Raw genomic sequence first — 19,950 nt, 5'->3', positions numbered from 1 at the left:
ACAAATAAACATTTAAAAGTTTTACACATGCAACAAAAGAATGGTAGATGTCTCATAAGAAACATATTTTTAATTTTTAGATCTTCAAGCCGAAAGTGTTCTCCCAAAAATTAAAATAGAACAATGGAAACTAAAATATAACTGGTTTTCCAAAAAATATAGCACCATGGCCCCTCTAAATTCTATTATAAAATCATCCAAGATAGCACCAGGGTACCACAGTGCTTTGAGACTCTGGGGAGATCACTGAAACAATATTTCATTAATAACTAAAGTAAATAGCACATACTATTTCTTCCTCAAGAAACAATAACTGTACAATCTAATCTTGATTAAAGAGGGTGTTGTGTTCAACTCAAATATCAACCTTTAATAAAAACACATTAGGACTAGCAATCCTAAGAAACACATTAGGACTAGCAATCCTAAGAAACACATTAGGACTAGCAATCCTAAGAAACACATTAGGACTAGCAATTCTAAGAAACACATTAGGACTAGTAATCCTAAGAAACACATTAGGACTAGCAATCCTAAGAAATGAGATTTTTAAGACTTACCAAACTCAAATGCCTTTTCTACATCACTGGTCAATAAATGAAAAAAAGTGCAAGAATCAATTTCTTCCTCTGGATAACCTTTTTCCTGTTGAACAAAAAGGAAACAATGTTTGATAAAAAAAACTTATTTTGTGTTCAATATTGGCTGTTTATTTAATGTTTTGTATGTGTCCATTGTCTTCTTTCAGCAGTTTATATTTCTTGAAAGAAAAAATAGCTGCAAGTTAAAATTTAAGAAAATTTGTCCTTGAAAAAAATTGCAGTACTCTTATATAAGTGATCAATATAAAACAATATGTTTTGAGGAATCACTTTAGGATGATACAGTAAAACATTTTACATAGGAAAGAAACTTTTAAAATAGAGTAATCACCCATAGAAGCAATTATATAACAGAGCAATATATACAATAATATGTCAGTCATATCATCCCTGTTTTATGATTCAGAGAAAAAAAAACTTGTTATTTCAACTCAAGTTACACTCTGGTAATGCTAATTTGCAGACTTTGTTAAAATTTCCAACCCCATTTCATTTCCTTTAAATCACATAATTTACAACTTTTTCCTACATCTACAAACATTGCTAAAATCCTATTTTTGTAGTTTTTCTGAAATCTTATGAATTCTGAGAATCACTGTGCAATAATATGTTGTTCAACAGAATGGTTTTTAAGGTGTTTTTTTAAAGAATAGAATGTTAGCACTAACCTTCATCTTTTCCAAAAAGTCTTCCACTGATTCTTCGTTTTTGACAATAGTTGGTATAATGTATTTAGATAAACACTGACCAATATTTCCTCTTGTTTTCATACTTTGATTCTTTGCTAAAACATCTGTGACTTGAAGTAAAGCTACAAAAGTAGAAAGTTTCTCAATAAAAGTTCGTACAATTAGAATTCAAACAGGAGTTTACTTCAAATCATACTAAATTTATTCTCATATTTTCTTTTTTTATTATTATTATTGAAGAGTTTAGTAATGGCCATTAAGTTCTTTTGATGATAACACAGGTAGCAGAGTTAGTACACACTGTGACTAGTATGTTGTCACCACCACCAGATTACCATTACTATGTCTTGCATTCTGTGACATTTGTTACAGGAAAGACAGAAATCAAGTCCATTGAAAATAACAGGTGATGTTACGAAAATAACTAGTTTTGTTTAAATTGTTTGACCCAATTGTTTTGGTTGCATGCCATCTAAATATGCACCTATATCACTCTGCTGAGCTCTTGATATAATTCAGTATCACGGCTTTGTGACGTCAAATATGTTGACACGGCCTCAATAACTTTAACCCAGACATATCAGCAACGTCATAATGTTTGAACAGACTATGTTAAGTTTGACTTGAACTTATCAAGTCAACTTCGGGTTGCTGGTGAAATTAAGAAAACACTTCCAAAAGATGCAAATACAGCTCGATAAATTGATTATCAGGTTATCTGCATATTTATTTTGTATAATATCAGCTGCTTGACACAATATGAAGGCTTTTTGATCTTGTCTGCTGCGCTCACTCGACAAAAAACTTCATATTGTGACTCGCAGCTGATTTTTTACAATATCAACATGCAGACAACCTGATAATCGGTACTTATCATACTATGTTTGTGTAATATGCAAGTGGGTTAATGAGATTAAATATTACAACATAAAAGAATTTTTTGACATGAACAATGATAACAATAACTGAAGTACAATCTTTGTATGGTGAAATTTTTTCTAATGAATTAATTTGTAAAATTTCAACAGCTTACTAGACTGATATAATTGTATATGAAGAAAATTATACATTTTTTATCCTTGCCCCAGGGAAATATGAAGATTTGTTCATACAACAAAATACAACTTTTTGAGGATGAAAACATATATCTTTATATATCCCTAAGCCAAGGGAAATGAATGCTTTATTCCACTACCTATCCTTTTTTTCCTAGACATAAATAAAACATTCAGTAGTGATAAAAAAACCAATAATCATTTATTTTAAGACAAACATTTTTTGTTTGTTTTGTTCTTACAACTGAATTAATTTTGAATGTGCTAATGACTTTACTATCATTAATTTGTATTTCTTAGGATTAAGATAAGCAACTTTTCAAATGTTATATGTAACCTTATAACCAATATATAAATTTCACTCACCTTCTTGGTCATCTTGAAATAACTTAAAAATAAATCTTATATGGCCTTCTTCAAAACATTTCACCTGAAAAGAGAAATATTCTTTGTGAAAACAGTTCTTCATTTTGAAACACATTTCTTATAAAATGTCTTTCTATTTATCAAACTTCAGTGCTATTATCTGTTTGAGAAAAAAAGAAAATATCAGCCATAAATAGGTCATTGTTTATTTATCATTAAGTTAAAGGCATCTAACAGAGTTCATCTAAAATCATAGTGTGTTGTCTGTAAAAAATATTTTTTTGTGACTCACATGGCCTTACATTTATGTCTATGAAATTGTACATTTTTATTACCATAAGAAATAACTTCAAAACTACTTACAGTATTAGCTCTTTCCAAAAATTTCAATATCCAATCTGAAAAAGAGAACAATATGTTGTTAAAAGTATACCTTATGTTTAATTTGTTCAGGTAAATATATAGAGGGAATGTTAGTACTGTCATGACTTTATCTGTGTTAATGTATAATAAGTGCACTTTTCTGCCATCAACATTTTTTTAGCCACTTGGTGAAACTCCAGTAAGTTTAAAGTTGTATAGAGTTATTACTGACCTGGCCATTAGTGATGCTTTCAAACTATTGCAGTTCATTCAAAATCCTGACCATATTGCAACTTGTTCTATTAAGGTGAAGTGTTTAACTCATGTAACTGGTCAGAAATTTTAACCAACTGCTGTGGAAAACCAGTCTTGTCATCAAAGTGAAAAGTGATAAAATAAAGTGTACTTACAATCCTATAAGACTGTAATTACACTTAATTGCTATTATGAAAAAAATGTAAAAAATTTCAAAACCTATCATTGTTATAGTAACAAGTCATCCAAAAAGTGATGGGTATTAATTTTTTAAAGGTCTTTGGTGTGACCAGTGTAACTCATGACCACCAACACTCAAGCCAACAAAGTTACCATGATATTTTAGGGTAAATAACCTTACCAAACTTTTGTTCTCTACAGCACAACTTGATACAGTAATCCATATCCATTGATTCTTGGTCTTGGTTTTTGAGTATGTTTAATAAAGCTGAAATATTTTTTTCAGGATCCTGGAAAAAATTATAGAAATGAAATTTGTAAGTATAATAGACCATGTAACTCCCAAAAAATATTACTCAGTTCAATAGTGATAAATCAGAAAATTATTAATCAGAATAAATATTTAAAGCAGATGTCCTGAACAATAAGAAAGAACAATCTATTTATTTTCAATGTTTGATTCGATTTTTTGTGTTTTAACGCCCTTTCAAGCACTGCTTTTGAGCTATTTTGTGGCGGAAGCCTGAGTGCCTGGAGAAAACCACCGACCTTTGACAGGAAAACTGACAATCCTAGTCAAGTGCACCTGCACAAACTCACAACCTCTGGCTAGTGATTACAGTACTAAGACCACTCGACCACCAAGGCCCCTTATTTTTAAGGAAAAACTCAGCCAAGCATTTAATGTAAGTCATGTTGATTCAAAGCACCATGTTTAACAATTCATGAAAATAGAAATAGAAACTCTAGTTGATATAAAGGAACAAAAATTCTAGTAACAAAACGTATAGTCTCCCTTGTAACACACTAGTTATACACCTTGACTATCTGTTAAAGACCTTGCACATGAAGTATGCACAATGGGTTTTTTTTCATAACAATTATTTTATATCATTTCTAAAATAAAAAAAGAAGACAGAACCAGAAAACAAAAGGAATGTGTTCATAGTACATGGATGTCCTACTCGCACTATCATTTTCTATGCTTAGTCCAGGGGAGCTAAAAATATATTAAACAAAGACCTCACCTGTTTATATCAAAGAAATATTCAAACCTACCAGATTTAAGATAATAGACTTCATCATTTCCCTGTTTATAATTTCCAGTGGAACAACATCTTCCCACATCTTTAAAGTAGCATCAATATGCCCATGATATGCCATTCTCTGTATACAACTTCTTAATAAATTTGTTCCTCTTCCTCTTAGCATGGTAGAGTCTTTCATTGTATCAAAGATCTGAAATGATAACCATCTGTCTATAAGCTATTTATGAATCAATCCTCTTTATTTTAACATCATTTTGAAAGTGGACTGCACTATTTCTTTTATTTAACATTTTTATTTGAATAATTAACAATTTCAAGGATGGAAATAGAGCTATGACAAATATTTAACTGTTAAATTCTTAAAGGGTTCCACCAAAACCAGTGCCTTGTCTGTGTAGAATCACAGTGTTGACCTCCAAAAATTAAGTCTATTTATCAGTAAATTTTAAGTGTATATTTTCTTTAGATGTCATTTCTTGATCATGAAAAAGCTTCTGTGCATATTTCAGAACATTCCATGAAGTTTGTGTGACAATAACTTAATGGTTAACTATCGTGCCTAAAAAATTTAACCTGATTCCAGAAGCATGTATGGTTTGAAGGTAAAAAGACATAAAACAAGAAAACTTATTGCCCTTCTACTATTTTTTCATATTTCAACTTTATTAATTTAAAAATTGTGAATGAAGACATATGTAAACATGGTATATTTATATGTCTGTTGCTTAAATGAAACTGAAATCAAAACTTAAATGTAAGGATTCTAGGGCTAAACAAAACATGCAATATATATGCTTTCACATTTTAACCTATTTCTGAAATTTTACCTGAAAGGCCAGTTCTTCATGGCCATGGTTCAGTGCTGTTACAATGGCATCAAATAACTGACTACTCAGAAATGATATTTTTTGTCCTTGTGGTTGTGAAATCATCTAAGTAAAATAAAATTTAAGCATGAATGATTTAAGATATGAATTTATTTGTACTAAATGGTTCTTCCAACATGTCCAAAGGCAAGTCCTGAACTGGGAATGTCACAGTACAGATTCAAATTCCTTTATATTCATTAAATTTGAAGAAGATTTCCTAGACATTATCCTCTAATAGTGGATTTTTCTATCATGGCTGTTAGTTAGTATTGTTGATAAATGTTTTTTCTTTGAAGACTTTGAAAGATCATTTTCAAAAGGTAAAATAGAAAATCTTAATTTATTTTTTTAAATAAAATAAGTTTTCACTAATTTGAAAGCAACTGAAATTAAACCACAAGTTTTTGCATGGTTTTTGAAATTCCGACCAGTTGCACCTTAATTATGTTAACCTTGCCAAGGGAGTTATTTCCCATAATTTTCAGAAAATTCAAGAATGATTAAGTTTTAAACAACCTGTATTAATCAAAGTAATTGCTAAAAATGATATTACAAGAAATGAATTTAACCGACAGAAAGCTGTTTGAGGCTTTTTTGAATTTAGTTTTCACATTTGAGAAGAAATTGCTTTAAAGACTTTTTATAGATTGAAGTTGAAAGTCAGATTTCAGAAGTAAATATAAAGGTGTTAATTCCTGAAAAGGTTGACAAAATTCTCATTTCAGGATGATTCAGCATAAGTTGAAAAGGTGACCACAATACTATTATCGTTTGAACATACTTTTATAACTTCTTCTGTATTTCCTTTTTCTATATAGCCTTGTAATAATGAATTGTATGTTTCCAATGTTGGCTCTAATCCAGATTGCCTAGTGATAAGAATGAAATTATATATACATACAGTAAAATATTTGCAGTTTATCCACTGTATACAAGCATGAAACAGTGAATATATATTTTTCAGTCACCTGGTGCATTATCAAAAATACAGTGTCCTTGCTGTTGTTAAATATGCTTTTAATGTTACACCAGAGTTTATTTTTATCATATAACCCTGTAGGGTAAGATAAAGCATTTTTTGTGTTGGTGCAATGAAATGCATTAAATAATAAACAAACAATCAAGCAATCATTATAATCCTGACAAGTTTTCAGTTCTCTTGCCTTTCTGAAGTGTAGTAATAGAAGATAAATAAGATAAATCTTATCTTTAGGCCACACCAATTTAATTTCTTGTTCTACGGATTTTTCTCAAAAAAATTGGGGTGAGCGAGCGATTTGAAAATTTTAATAAAAATAAAATTAATTTACAAATTTTTGAGGCGAAGCTTGAAAAGTAAAGGCAAGCGATTATATATTTTTTTTGTAAACATAAAATAATAGGTTTTGACAATATTAATCAAAACAAGATGGTATAAAACTTGATTTACCCCTTGTGTTTTGACATTTCTTTACTTTATCAACTGCCAAGTGCTTCTTTCCCCTGATCACCAAGACATGTAATGCCTTCTTTTAATTGAAGCACATTTATGATTTCTTGTATCTGGCAACCATTTAACTTCAATGTGTGTGTGTGTGGGGTTATGGATTTTGTCTGAGATTGATTTTTTTTTCATGCAAAGCCCAGTCAATTTTATGAAGTTTTTCAATGCTTTTTTTACTCAAATTATTTGTTCAATATTCAACAATATAAGATAAGGAGAAAATCTGGATTCAAAATGTTTTCCCCATCATCTCTAGAAAAAATAACATACCCCCTTCCCCTTTTGAAGTCAGATGGCTGTTCTCTTAATATAAGTTTATGAGGCTTCATATCTTGAGCTGAATTATTTCAAGTGCTTTAATTGATTTCCATTGAATTGCCATGTGATAGATATCTTTGCTTCTTCCCAGGCCGGGACATGACCTATACCAAGCAACACAGCCATGTCTTTTTTTAGGGGGTGGGAGGGTTTGAGTAAATGTGTGTACATTCTATTTTATATGTGTAAAACGTTCAACACAGGGCTTTGGCTCACACCAAACAACAAGCTTTAAAGTACCCCAAATGTTAAACAATTCAAACAGAACAAGAGGCTCTCAAGAGCCTGAATCGCTCACCTGGTTAACAATGCCTTCGGTCATGTTTTTTGACGAAATAGAAAATAAAACACAAACTTTATTTTATACACCCTACTGATCATTCAAATGAAGTTTGGTTGAATTTGGTTGAGTGGTTTTAGAGGAGAAGCGTTTTTAAAGTTAGCAAATATGATGAACAAATTGTGAAAAATTGTCATTAAAGGACAATAACTCCTTAAGGGGTCAATTGACAATTTTGGTCATATTAACTTATTTGTAGATCTTACTTTGCTGATAATTTTTGCTGTTTACAGTTTATCTTTATCTATAATAATATTCAAGATAATGACCAAAAACTGCAAAATTTCCTTAAAATTACCAATTAAGTGGCAGCAACCCAACAATGGGTTGTTTGATTCATCTGAAAATTTCAGGGCTGATAGATATTGACATAATGAACATTTTTACCCCATGTCAGGTTTGCTTTAAATGCTTTAGTTTTTGAGATATAAGCCCAAAACTGCATTTGACCCCTATGTTCTATTTTAAGTAACGGCGGCCATTTTGGTTGGTTGGCCAGGTCACAATTTTCAAACTAGATACCCCAATGATAGTTGTGGCCAAGTTTAGTTCAATTTGGCCCAGTAGTTTCAGAGGAGAAGATTTTTGTAAAAGATATTTAAGATTAAAGAAAAATGGTTAAAAATTGACTATAAAGGGCAATAACTCCTAAAGGGGTCAACTGACCATTTCAGTCATGTTGACTTATTTTTAGGTCTTACTTTGCTGAACATTTTTGCTGTTTACAGTTTATCTCTACCTATAATAATATTCATGATAATAACCAAAAACAGCAAAATTTCCTTAAAATTTCCAATTCAGGGGCAGCAACCCAACAACAGGTTGTCCGATTCATCTGAAAATTTCAGGGCAGATAGATCTTGACCTGATAATCAATTTTACCCCCATTTCAGATTTGCTCTAAATGCTTCTGTTTTTGAGTTATAAGCCAAAAACTGCATTTGACCCCTAGGCCAACCTTAAAAATATGTTTGTTTGCAGTTTTCCGACTGTACCTTCAGACTGAAGGGTCGGTAGGTAGGAAAAATATTTTATTTTATCAGCCAAAATAGTTTAAACAAGCAGTTACACTAAACCAAGTTTCTTGTGAAGAAGAAAAAACATTTTAAAACAACAAACACTGGACATGCTGAAAACCAACATCAAATGAACAGACATTTTCAGATAAAAAACTTTTTAACCAAAACTGAAACTTTAACATTATCCAATTTATGACATAAAATATGGTATAATTATTAAATACTGGAACACTTATAAACAAGGAATGTCATTATGACTAGAACTGTTTTAAAGAAATATATTCAGACATGTATGCTTCTTGACTAGAATTTTTTCATGAGTAGAGTATTTTCATCAGAAAAATGTAGATATTAAAGATTTATAAGACAATGTATTAAAAAGTGTATTTTTAATAAAAAAAAAATAAAAATTGAATCTTCCTCAATTGAAAAAAAAGGCAACTTGAAAAAAAAGTATTAAGACATTCGACTGTTTTCATATTTCTAACAATATTTAATTATATTTGATAAAATTATATTTTTGTCAGGCTTTAATGAAAACCAAATAAATCTTAAGTTTGGGGTGAAATCCATAGCACCCCATTAAAAGTAAATGGTCTGTACTGAAATGTTTTTAATGCATAAAAAAATTGACAGCATAGCTCCTAAGGACATGTTTTAATTGAATTCACACAGGCCACACAGTTTGGGTATATTTAATATTGTAAGAAAGAGAATAATTGCAATGAGTGGGGCACCCCCCTTATCCTAAAGAAGCATACTCATTGCAATCGAAGATAGATTTAATATAGAGAGAGTATATTTATTTTTCAAGCTAACCATTCATTTTCTCTACATCTTTGTGTAGTTAGGGTTGCTTCTTATTGATTTGGCATGATCTATATCCATTAACATTTCAAATGAGCCCTTCCTCCGTACAGGCGTGCCTCTTTATACAAATATCCATGAAGATTTAAGTCATGGAGGAGTGGTTTCATCTTTGTCGTCTTCACAACGATTTGTAGAAAATATGCCATACTTCAAGCTGCTGTCGAATTATTTAACCACTGAAATTGGTTCCGTAAAGTCAGGCTCCACAGATTCTGTACCCGATTTGTTTGAGACAGAATGGTTATCGTGTCAGTTATGAATATCCGCTGCATCATCGTCAATGATATCATCACACATCATTACATGTGCCTGAATCTGTATAAACAGTTTACTAATAAACTTTTTTGTTTGTTATTTGTCTTAAAATTGACACGAGACGACAGCGTAAAGTACTCCTCCGTGACTTCATGGATACCTGTAAACAATTTCCATGTGCTTTATCATTAAAGAGGGACGAAAGATACCAAAGGGACAGTCAAAATGGTCACATGAACGCTTGACGGGAAGCTAAGAAAAACAGAACTTGAAATGCGTAATTGACCCAGACTTTAAATCATTTCCGGAAAGGACCCAAAGTTCCGGATCGCGTGAATAGAAGTATTAAAAAAAATTTCTTCAAATTTAAAGCAATAAAATTCTCACAGTCGGGAGGATTTTCAAGGGTCGGTCGGTAAACTGCAAACAAACAAAATTTTAATTTAAGCCCTATGTTCTATTTTTAGCAATGGCAGCCATGTTTGTTGATAGATCAAAACTTCAGATACAATTTATAAACTGGATACCCTAAGGAACATTCAGTTAAAGTTTGGAAGTATTTGGCCTAGTAGTTTCAGAGGAGAAGATTCTTGAAATAGTTTACGACGACAGACGACGACGGACGCCAAGTGATGGCATAAGCTCACTTGGCCCTTCGGGCCAGAGCTATATATATACAAACGGAGAAATGCCTATGAACCACACCATCAACGACAAATACTTAACAACAGGGTCCTGACTCAAGACATGTGCATAAAAATGCAGCGAGTATGGATAGTTTTGTTCCGAAGGCAAACGATATTGCAGTTGAAGGCAACAATTCTCCTTCTGCCTTCTTTATTCTAATAACGAACATAACATCCTACTTTAATAATAAATCTGTGTTAAGGATGTACACCTCTGAGGAGCCAAAAATATCTAGAATTAAACTTTTTTTTCTTAACCTGATTTTTGGGCTTATAAGACTGTTAAAAAATAATTGGTGAAGAAAAAATCATATGGTGGTGCACTTCTTTTTTGCTACGACCCTTTGAAAATACTCAATTTTGATGATTTTCCTTTTTTCATCAATTTTTACCTATTTTTGGGCTATAATCATGAAAAAAATCACAGTTCCACAATTAAACTTTTTCTCATACTTTCAATAAAGATGCAGTGGACCAATCTGAATAAATCTAACTTAAAAAAACTATATGTTTTTCTCTGGCTGTTTATGACATCTTTACACTAAATCCATTTGATGTTGGATGTGTACGGATTGATAGTTTAGTCTTAGATGCATGATTTTTTTATTAGTTGTTAGTGGCTTTGAACTAGCTGTCAGATAACTGCGAGTACTCTCAGATCTGTTCATTGCGACTTTTTGTGTCGTGATGTATAAGTACCCGGCCACGTCCACTTGTATTTTTGTCCATCTGATGAGTTAAGTCTTTTTCAACTGATTTTTATAGTTCGTTCTTATGTTGTACTGTTATACCACTGTCCCAGGTTAGGGGGAGGGTTGGGATCCCGCTAACATGTTTAACCCCGCCACAATATTTATGTATGTGCCTGTCCCAAGTCAGGAGCCTGTAATTCAGTGGTTGTCGTTTGTTTATGTGTTACATATTTCTTTTTCGTTCATTTTTTTACATAAATAAGGCCTTTGTTTTCTCGTTTGAATTGTTTTACATTGTCTTAAGGGAGCCTATTATAGCTGACTATGCGGTGTGGGCTTTGCTCCTTGCTGAAGGCCGTACGGTGACCTATAGTTTTTTATGTCTGTGTCATTTTGGTCTTTTGTGGAAAGTTGTCTCATTGGCAATCATACCACATCTTCTTTTTTATATAGGTAGGTGTTAATATAAGCAATTTTTATCATATTTTGATGCTTTTTTGTGTCAAATGTACCATGCTGTCAATTTTGTAAATTTGTGATTTTTCTCATTTTTAAGAACAAAATGCATAATACAATGTATTTCAACTTTTTGTTATAAATGATTGAAAAAATACATATCTAAGAAATTTGAAATGACAAAAATGATATGGGATGTACATGATTCTTGTAAAAATCATTTTTTTGTACCCCTCACCCTTTTTCTCAAAATTTTGGCTAAAAAGACTGACTTGATTGGTCGTAAAATTTGAAATCTGGATTACTCAAAAACTCTTCATTGTAAATACACAATTTTTTCACAAAGTTATGTTTGATTATAATATTTTAAAAATTCATTGATATTTTCCACTTGTATCACATATTTTGGAAAAAATTCCAGAACAAGATTTCAACGAGACTAAATCATCAGAAGAATACATCTTTAATACCTGAAACAGTTTAACATTTAGAGGGCCACATTTGACGTAGATTAAAACGCTCTTGCGATCGCTTTTTATCTTTTTGATGTTTACAAAAAAAAAATGAAGTGGGAAAAAGACACGAACACATTTCAGGATGCGGGAATATTACAAAAATATTGTTTTTACGTTTTGAAAAAAATGTGTGAGGGAGGGTCTGTCGAACAAGGAATTAAATTGGTGTGGCCTTAGAACCAGACTTACCTCATCAATTCTAACATATTCACAGCACCCTCTACATCACTGTAAAAAAATAATTATAGATAAAAATATAAGGATATACTAAAGTGAAAATGCAACCAAACACCACAAGTTTACAATAAAAAGATTCCTTTTCTAATATGTAAAATATAGTCTTTAGCATGATAGTGTTGAATATACTTGTTTAAAAGACACAAATGTAAAATTGGAAAATATACAGGAAAAAACTTCTTGAAAGGTTTTAAGACTGACAATATTTAGTTTGATCAAGTTCTATAAAAAAAAACATACATTTTTCTCTAAAACCATCTTTATAATTACAACAATTGAAATGGATTAAAGAACTCCAAGCTGATAAAAATAATCCAGAGCCTGATACCAAATTGTTTTATGAAGTAAATACTTACTTTGCCCTAAAGTGTCCAATGATTAAGCTGTTGAAAACTGTATCTGTTAGTGGAACTTTCATTTCCTTCATATGTTCCAAAATTTGACTGCAAATAAAAATGTATAAAAATACTTGCATCAAAATCAAAAAGCCTTAGTAGGCAAGCTCACAAACCCATTCTCTCTGATCAATAAGCAATGATAGCAGATAAGCAATGATAGCAAAACTGAGTCCATTGTTACCTCAGTTAGTTCAACATTTCTGATATTCCTACATTTCAGAGTAGCCCTCCATTTAAACATACCAATCAAAATATAAGACACTGTTGATGCAAGATGAATAATTATGATTGATTGATGAATAATTATGAGATTCTTGTACTAGCTCTTATTTAAATAAATGAAGATGTGCCTGCTGTTAATATAAACGTTTCATTTATTATATGAAAAGTTTTTGCACTACATATAAATTTCTAAATTTTCTAGTTTTATAAATATGGTGATGATTTGAAAGTATCAAATGTTAAATAAAATCTTCATAGAGTACAATTTTTCACTGTAAACGATTTATATATCATAATAAAACTAAATCATAACCAGGGCTTCAATTTCATTTGTAACTTTCATTTATTATCCTGTGGAGATTTAAAAGCTGTGGGACGAGCTCACAAATTCTCAACACCATCTCTCTCATTTTAACTTTTATCTTATAAAATTCGGCACGGGACGTTTGCGCTTTTTCATAGGACATTTGCGCTTTTTTTTGTGGACACTTGCGCTTCAAAACATAGGACATTTGCGCTTTTTAAAAATGGACATTTGCGCTTTTAACATAGGACATTTGCGCTTTTCTTTTTATATATATCTATGACTTCCATCCTCTTTTATCCGGGCTTTAAAAGTTTAAAATCCATTGCATAACACATTGTTGCTATGTGTTTAAAAGTTTATGTACAGCTAAAAGTAAACATTCTTAAGAAATAAAATCAAGTACTTTCATCACAATTACAGGTCAGTTTTAGCTTAATATTTGAAGCCCAATGAGTGAACAAATTTTGCTCTTGTTATCTGTCCTGATTGGTACTTAGCCCACATCTAAAAATAAATGACCGAGTTTCTCATTCCCAATTCAGTTGTACATTCTTTTTATTCTTTAGAGAGTCCTATTGCTTGATTTTTTCGCCACCAGACTTGGGACAGATCGAAACGGCATCACTTCAAGAGAGCTGATGGAAATAAATTTCTAACAACAACTATAACCCGGTCTAGTCTCTATAAATTTAAAATCCATGATCAAGACTGTGTAAATGTGAACTAACTAATGACAAATATAAGTTAAATTTATTTACGTAAGCGGTAAGGATAACTTCTCATTAAGATTAGTCGACTATAGGTAAAAAGCGCAAATGTCCGATCAATTTAATACAGGTGAATCAAAATTAAAAGCGCAAATGTCCATAGTATTTGAAGCGCAAATGTCCTATCGTTTTACAGGTAAAAAAGCGCAAACGTCCTGTGCCCATAAAATTGTGCATACAAACCTTGCTTTTTCTACATCTCCTTCTTCACAATAATGTGCAAGTATTAGTTGAAATGTCACCTTAAAGTAAAACAATTTTACATTTATTTTATGGTTTCATAATAAACACATATACAGAAAACTTAGAAACCAAAAAGATTAGTATTTCAAAAATAAAGAACAACCCCCTTTAATTGTTAATCTTTATTTTTCAAAACAAATGGCCTGCAATAGCTTTTTGAATAAAGGCAAGCAGCAATCTTTGAAACTGAATAACTTTGAACAAATTGATTTAACTGTCTTAATTTAATATTCAACAAAAGATTTAAATTATGATTTTTAAATAACATAGAAAATATCAATTTACATTTTATCTTCCAATTGAAATTTCCGTCATCTAACCCTGTTACATTGACCAAAAAGAACAACTCAAAGTGAGAAAATTTTATTTAATTAAGGAATGACTGTAACATTTTTTCTGTCTATGAAGAAATAACATAAAAAATGTGGTGTACACTGAATAACGTGTGTAGCGGGTTATTCAAAGTGTGCACCACATTTTTTTATGTTATTTTAAATAGGCAAAAAAAATATTAGTCATTTCTTATAATTTAATTCTTTAATTCCATTTTAAACCGGAGTAAATCATGACAAAACTTTGATGACGTCATGGTCACATGACACAATTTTGTCTATGGGCTGATAAACAAAACGATGTCAGCCAATCAGAAGTCATGTTACATCCAAAATTAAATTATATAGGAAGGGATTAGATTATAATACATGTAGTAGACATACCCTGTTTGGCTTTAATCCTGCCTTATCCATTTCAGTGAGGATATCCGGTGGGGAAAACTTGTGTTGATTTTCTAAGTATACCATCAGCAAATTATTAAAGTATGATGTCTGTAATGGCAATCCTAAATTAACAGAAAATAAGGGATAAGTAATTGAATAACATGTGAAAAATATTAACTTGCTGTTTTTTATATCAAAATTTGTGGTTATTTATTCAAGCACAGTATACACATATGTAAATGTTTATTGCTCAGTAGAAACTACATATGCATCATTGAAAAGCTACATAAACCAAAGCAAATACAGCAAAAATTTGGCTTGTAATTTGCTTTCAATTGGTTATTGATACCTACAAGTTATTGATGTCTCAAAAACTTAAACTATAGATTACATTGAAATGTTAATGGCAAACAAATTTATTGATCAAATATTCAAAAAGGCAACAATGAAAAATAGAAGAATAGGAACTTTAAAATAGATATTTAACAATCAAGAATATAAGTGCATAAGCATGATAAGGAAGGACACACAGAAACAAGATCTATAGGGTACTGTAGAGCAGGGCTTCCAAAACAGTCATATATTCCGGTCATTTGTATAATGTCTGGTAAAAGTCTGGATGGTCAAAGCATGAAACGGTCATCCACTTTTTAGTTTTCAAGGCTTTTTCGGTCATTTTAACATAATTAACGATCTTTTTGACCCAACCCACAGGCACTCGTCTCAGAATTTTTTTTCCCCTATATACTGTTATATACTGTTATATAGGGGGAAAAAACCTGAAACGAGTGCCTGTGACCCAACCGTTTGCCTTTAACATCCACACATTTCCGGTCATAAAAGTGACATAATGATTAATTACTATCAAAACAACCCCTACTTCTATACTTTCTAATTTTAATCAAGGCTAATTAGTTGTTGGACAGCTGAAATCTACCTGTTCAGCTGACAGGTAAACTATTTTCAGTACTAGACATTGTAAAAATTATCGGTCTATTCACAATTATTTTCTTACATTTCAGCAGTTTGTATCTAATTGATTGAGTCCAAAAGATTAAAATTATAAGAAATCAGTTTATCAACATGATTTGATGAAAAAGTTAAAAAGGTTTTAAATGAAAACTCATCAGAACTACGTTGTATGAACTAGAATATGTGCACAGGTAGGAAATTTATTATGCATCCTACATTTCTTCAAAAATGCTAAAACTATCATTGATACCTGTATTTAACGTTCATTTCAAGTATGTTGTCGAAGAAATAACGTGGAAAGAGCTCCTTCACTCAGTCGTGCTTTGAAAACGAATTTTACGTATCTGTTTATGGTCCATGTTTTACCATTGTCAAGTCAACATCCGGTTTAGGAAAATGTGATTTTGAAAACCAAAGTAAAGTTTTTGACAATGTCGTTTTGCACAAATAAAGAGTCTAAGGCAGATATGAGCACGCTGATGTGCACACTATGAATGATGCACTGCCAATTTAACAGCAGTTTACATCCGAACATCAAATTCATATCAAAGTAAAGTTTAAAATTGTTTTTTTTTTAATCTAATGTCAACCATATTGGAATGGCCATCTGATTAGCATAATTGCCTTTTGTGACTAAGTCCTAAGGGATTAAAATCAGGATCAGATATAAAATGTCCGTCTGGCTCAAATATTTTATGGAAGCCCTGCTGTAGAGGTGATTTACAAAGCCTATAACTGTAGGGGTAATTTATGAAACCCAGTGTAACCCCTGTTTATCATGTGTAGCCATTTTATTTTCTTAGAGTTACACTATCTTCACAAAAAAGAAAGCAGGTGTCTCTTACCACTTTTCTGTATGCATTCCCAAATCAAATCTGTGTATTTCATTCTGTTATCTGGATGTAGCTGAGAAAGAGGTTCACCAGTACTTCTGAGTACAAACATACCATCTTCAATATTGTCTAAGCCTATAAGATAAATGTATATTTACTTCAAAAATCATTGTGTGCAACTTGGAATTACTCACTCCATAGTATGCTGCTATTTTAAATTTAACAAGAATGTGTTAATACATGTAGAAAATGCTCCACTCACATTATCATTTCCTTTGTTCAGTGGTCCATGAAATTGTGATCAAAACTCTAATTTGGCTTTAAAATAAGAAAGATCATATCATAGAAAAACGTGTACTAAGTTTCAAGTTGACTTATGAACTTGAAGTGGGACAGACAGACGAACGGATGGACTAACAAATAGACGCTTAGACCAATAAACATAATGCCACTCTACTATCATAGGTGGGGTATAATACAAATAAAAGCATGCCAGCTTCAATTGAAAGGTTGTAAGACAAAACAAATGTGAATGCATGGAGACAAACCTTTTTCCTGAAACATGGTTATACAGTTTTGAATATAATCCTGTCTACTTCGTCTGTACTGATGCACAAAATCTCCAAGAGCTTGCATTGGCTGGTCAGACACAGGTTGTCTTGTCCTAAATGTTCTTTCCTGTTCATTTTTTTCAGTGGATGCAGGCTGAACAAATTGTCTTCTGTAATAAGATTAGAAATTATAATATTACTATTTGTTTTCATGTCAAAAGTTTGTAAATAATTTGACACCAATTTATTGGTTTTAGATGTCTTTTCAAAATAAATTAAGGGCAAGATGCAATATGAGGGTTAATTCAGCTGAAATATGGGTTCAAACTGCAGAGCTTTTTTATTTGGAAAACATAAAATAAAATAGGCTGAGAGTACAAACCTCAATTATTATATCAATATCAAACAACTTACTTCTAAAAGTATATAGCTGTAACATTACTGCACTTCAATAGTAAGTGTGGATAAGTCACTATCAAAATAATATGCAGAGTTTTGATTTTCAATGTATTCAAAAATCTGTTTTCACTGGTACATGTACAGTGCTTCCCTTAGACAAAAATAGTAACTTAGTCAGCTGTAAGAGGTTGAGCTAAGGAATCATTTATTAAGCTCAGTCAGTTAGAGCACTGGCTATTAGTCTTTTGGAAAATTTGCTGCATTTTTCAAGAATATTGGTCTTTTTAAGAAAAAAAGACTCAGTTCAGATTTTTTTTTTTTAGCACAACCAAGTGATTACTCAAATGAGGGATTGTTACTGATTTATGGAAAACAGTTCCCCATATGGCAGGTTGTCCCTAACTTGGTTATAGATGCTTGTACAAATGTAGCATCATTATTTGAAAAAATATGATTAGATCCGTCAAACTTGGGTCCTAAAAGCACTGCTCCTACCAACTAAGCCAAAAAAAGATCTTCCCTAATTCAACCAGTTAGTGAGTTAATTAGACTACATGTAATGTACCTTTACAGCCGATTGCATTGAGTGTGCAGACAAAGATACAAAGATAATATCTTTGATTAGCTTGCTAGCTGATCCCTGAAGTCATTATTAGGTAAGGTTTACTATTCTCCTTTCAAAGTAGCCTATTCCTTTACGTCTATACTATTGATCTGCAGTGGAAATCCATAACGCAGATACTGCTGTGCAAACATCCTACAGACAGATACATTTTTGTAGATTGGTAATCTGTCGGACTAGTCTACTCTTTGCACCTGTCCCAAGTCAGGAGCCTCTGGCCTTTGTTAATTTTGTATTATTTTAATTTTAGTTTCTTGTGTACAATTTGGAAATTAGAATGGCGTTCATTATCACTGGACTAGTATATATTTGTTAAGGGGCCAGCTGAAGGACGCCTCCGGGTGCGGGAATTTCTTGCTACATTGAAGACCTGTTGGTGACCCTCTGCTGTTGTTTTTTATTTGGTCGGGTTGTTGTCTCTTTGACACATTCCCCATTTCCATTCTCAATTTTATCTTATAGAAGGGTAGTTTACATAACCTAATAATGACTTCCCGGTTCAGCTTGCAAGCAAGCTAACCAAATATATTACCTTTGCCTACACACTCAATGCAATCGGCTGTAATGGTTTCACTTGAGTTATACAACACTCCCAAAACAGGCACCAATTTGAACATTTAGCAACGAAAAAATCGTATAGCAATTTTCATTTTAACCAGCAGGTACGAACAAAATGAAATTGTTATACATTCTATACAAGAAGTGAATTCATTTTACTATGTTTTGGACTGTAAGCACACTATCCTGCAGCCGGTCTTGAGGTTGAAGGTCATATAATATAACAGCGTTCTAGTCTATTACCTTATGTCAATTGAAAAGATTGAAGGTCGACACTTGTTTTCCCATATAAAGTTCTTGGAATTAGAAGAAAATACTGGTCTTAGAGGCAACTGAATAGCTTTTGAAAGGCAAAAACGTGCACATCGACACAGGGCTGCCATGTTGTTTTTATGAAGTTATATAAATTCCGAAGTCTTTTCCGGTCATCTCCTGTAGCAGTTACGAGTTTTTTTTAAATCTAAATCTAACTTACTATGGCAAGCCGTTGTGATACTAATTTTACTAATTGGGTCTCAACATTACAACATCCTTAACATTGCTGTCCATGTCAATTTTTCCTCTATTTGTGAACCAAAATAGAGGGTTCACTACCCAAGCGGATTTGACCTGTCGTGTATTGTTATGAACTTTTTTTTTTGGGGGGGGGGGGTATTTATAATACTGTTATTGTAAATATTCATATTGCGCATCGCTTACAATTATTGCTCTCTTTCGGTTTTGGATATTTCGCTGTATCTCCATCGATCTGTACTTTGTAGAATCCTTATTGGATTTATTACCACCGAGCCTGACGAAGAAAAATTGCGTGTGTCTGTTCTTTTGGCATTATATGCATTATGTGTTTTATCCATGGTGTTTTCTTGTTGGACTTTATTGTTCTTTATGGTATATTTTCCTCTAGTCTATTAACAAGTACATTTTTGAAAGTGGTCCAAAGAATCTCGATGTTAAACTTGTCTTGTTGGTTGTACTTATCTTTGATTGCTGTTGCTACATTTGTGATTTAGATCTTCTTTGATTTTCATCCAATTTTTTTTTAAAAGATGTATCCCTTCATCAG

At 31.8% G+C, this 19,950-nt stretch overlaps 1 protein-coding gene across 2 annotated transcripts in view; it reads right to left on the bottom strand.

Moving 5' to 3' along the window:
• The window catches only part of LOC139517226 (leucine-rich PPR motif-containing protein, mitochondrial-like), a 40,499-nt gene extending 21,199 nt beyond the window's left edge, over nt 1–19,300 (bottom strand). The window contains exons 1-15 of one of the 2 annotated variants that reach the window (XM_071308005.1): nt 19,131–19,300; nt 17,306–17,478; nt 16,770–16,892; nt 14,953–15,074; nt 14,177–14,235; nt 12,656–12,742; nt 12,252–12,290; nt 6,210–6,297; nt 5,387–5,491; nt 4,570–4,749; nt 3,692–3,800; nt 3,076–3,110; nt 2,713–2,776; nt 1,271–1,413; nt 561–645 (exon numbers count right to left, since the gene is read on the bottom strand). In XM_071308005.1, the coding sequence (XP_071164106.1) occupies nt 561–645; nt 1,271–1,413; nt 2,713–2,776; nt 3,076–3,110; nt 3,692–3,800; nt 4,570–4,749; nt 5,387–5,491; nt 6,210–6,297; nt 12,252–12,290; nt 12,656–12,742; nt 14,177–14,235; nt 14,953–15,074; nt 16,770–16,892; nt 17,306–17,478; nt 19,131–19,270 (1,552 nt within the window). In that variant the 5' untranslated portion in view covers nt 19,271–19,300. The remainder of the gene's footprint in view (nt 1–560; nt 646–1,270; nt 1,414–2,712; nt 2,777–3,075; nt 3,111–3,691; nt 3,801–4,569; nt 4,750–5,386; nt 5,492–6,209; nt 6,298–12,251; nt 12,291–12,655; nt 12,743–14,176; nt 14,236–14,952; nt 15,075–16,769; nt 16,893–17,305; nt 17,479–19,130) is intronic. The other variant, XM_071308006.1, reaches the window with a different exon arrangement.
• Between the last annotated feature and the right edge of the window lie 650 nt (nt 19,301–19,950).

Source organism: Mytilus edulis, chromosome 3 (assembly GCF_963676685.1).
Source record: "Mytilus edulis chromosome 3, xbMytEdul2.2, whole genome shotgun sequence".
NCBI lineage: Eukaryota > Metazoa > Mollusca > Bivalvia > Mytilida > Mytilidae > Mytilus > Mytilus edulis.
This window is presented reverse-complemented; position numbering and strand designations above follow the sequence as displayed.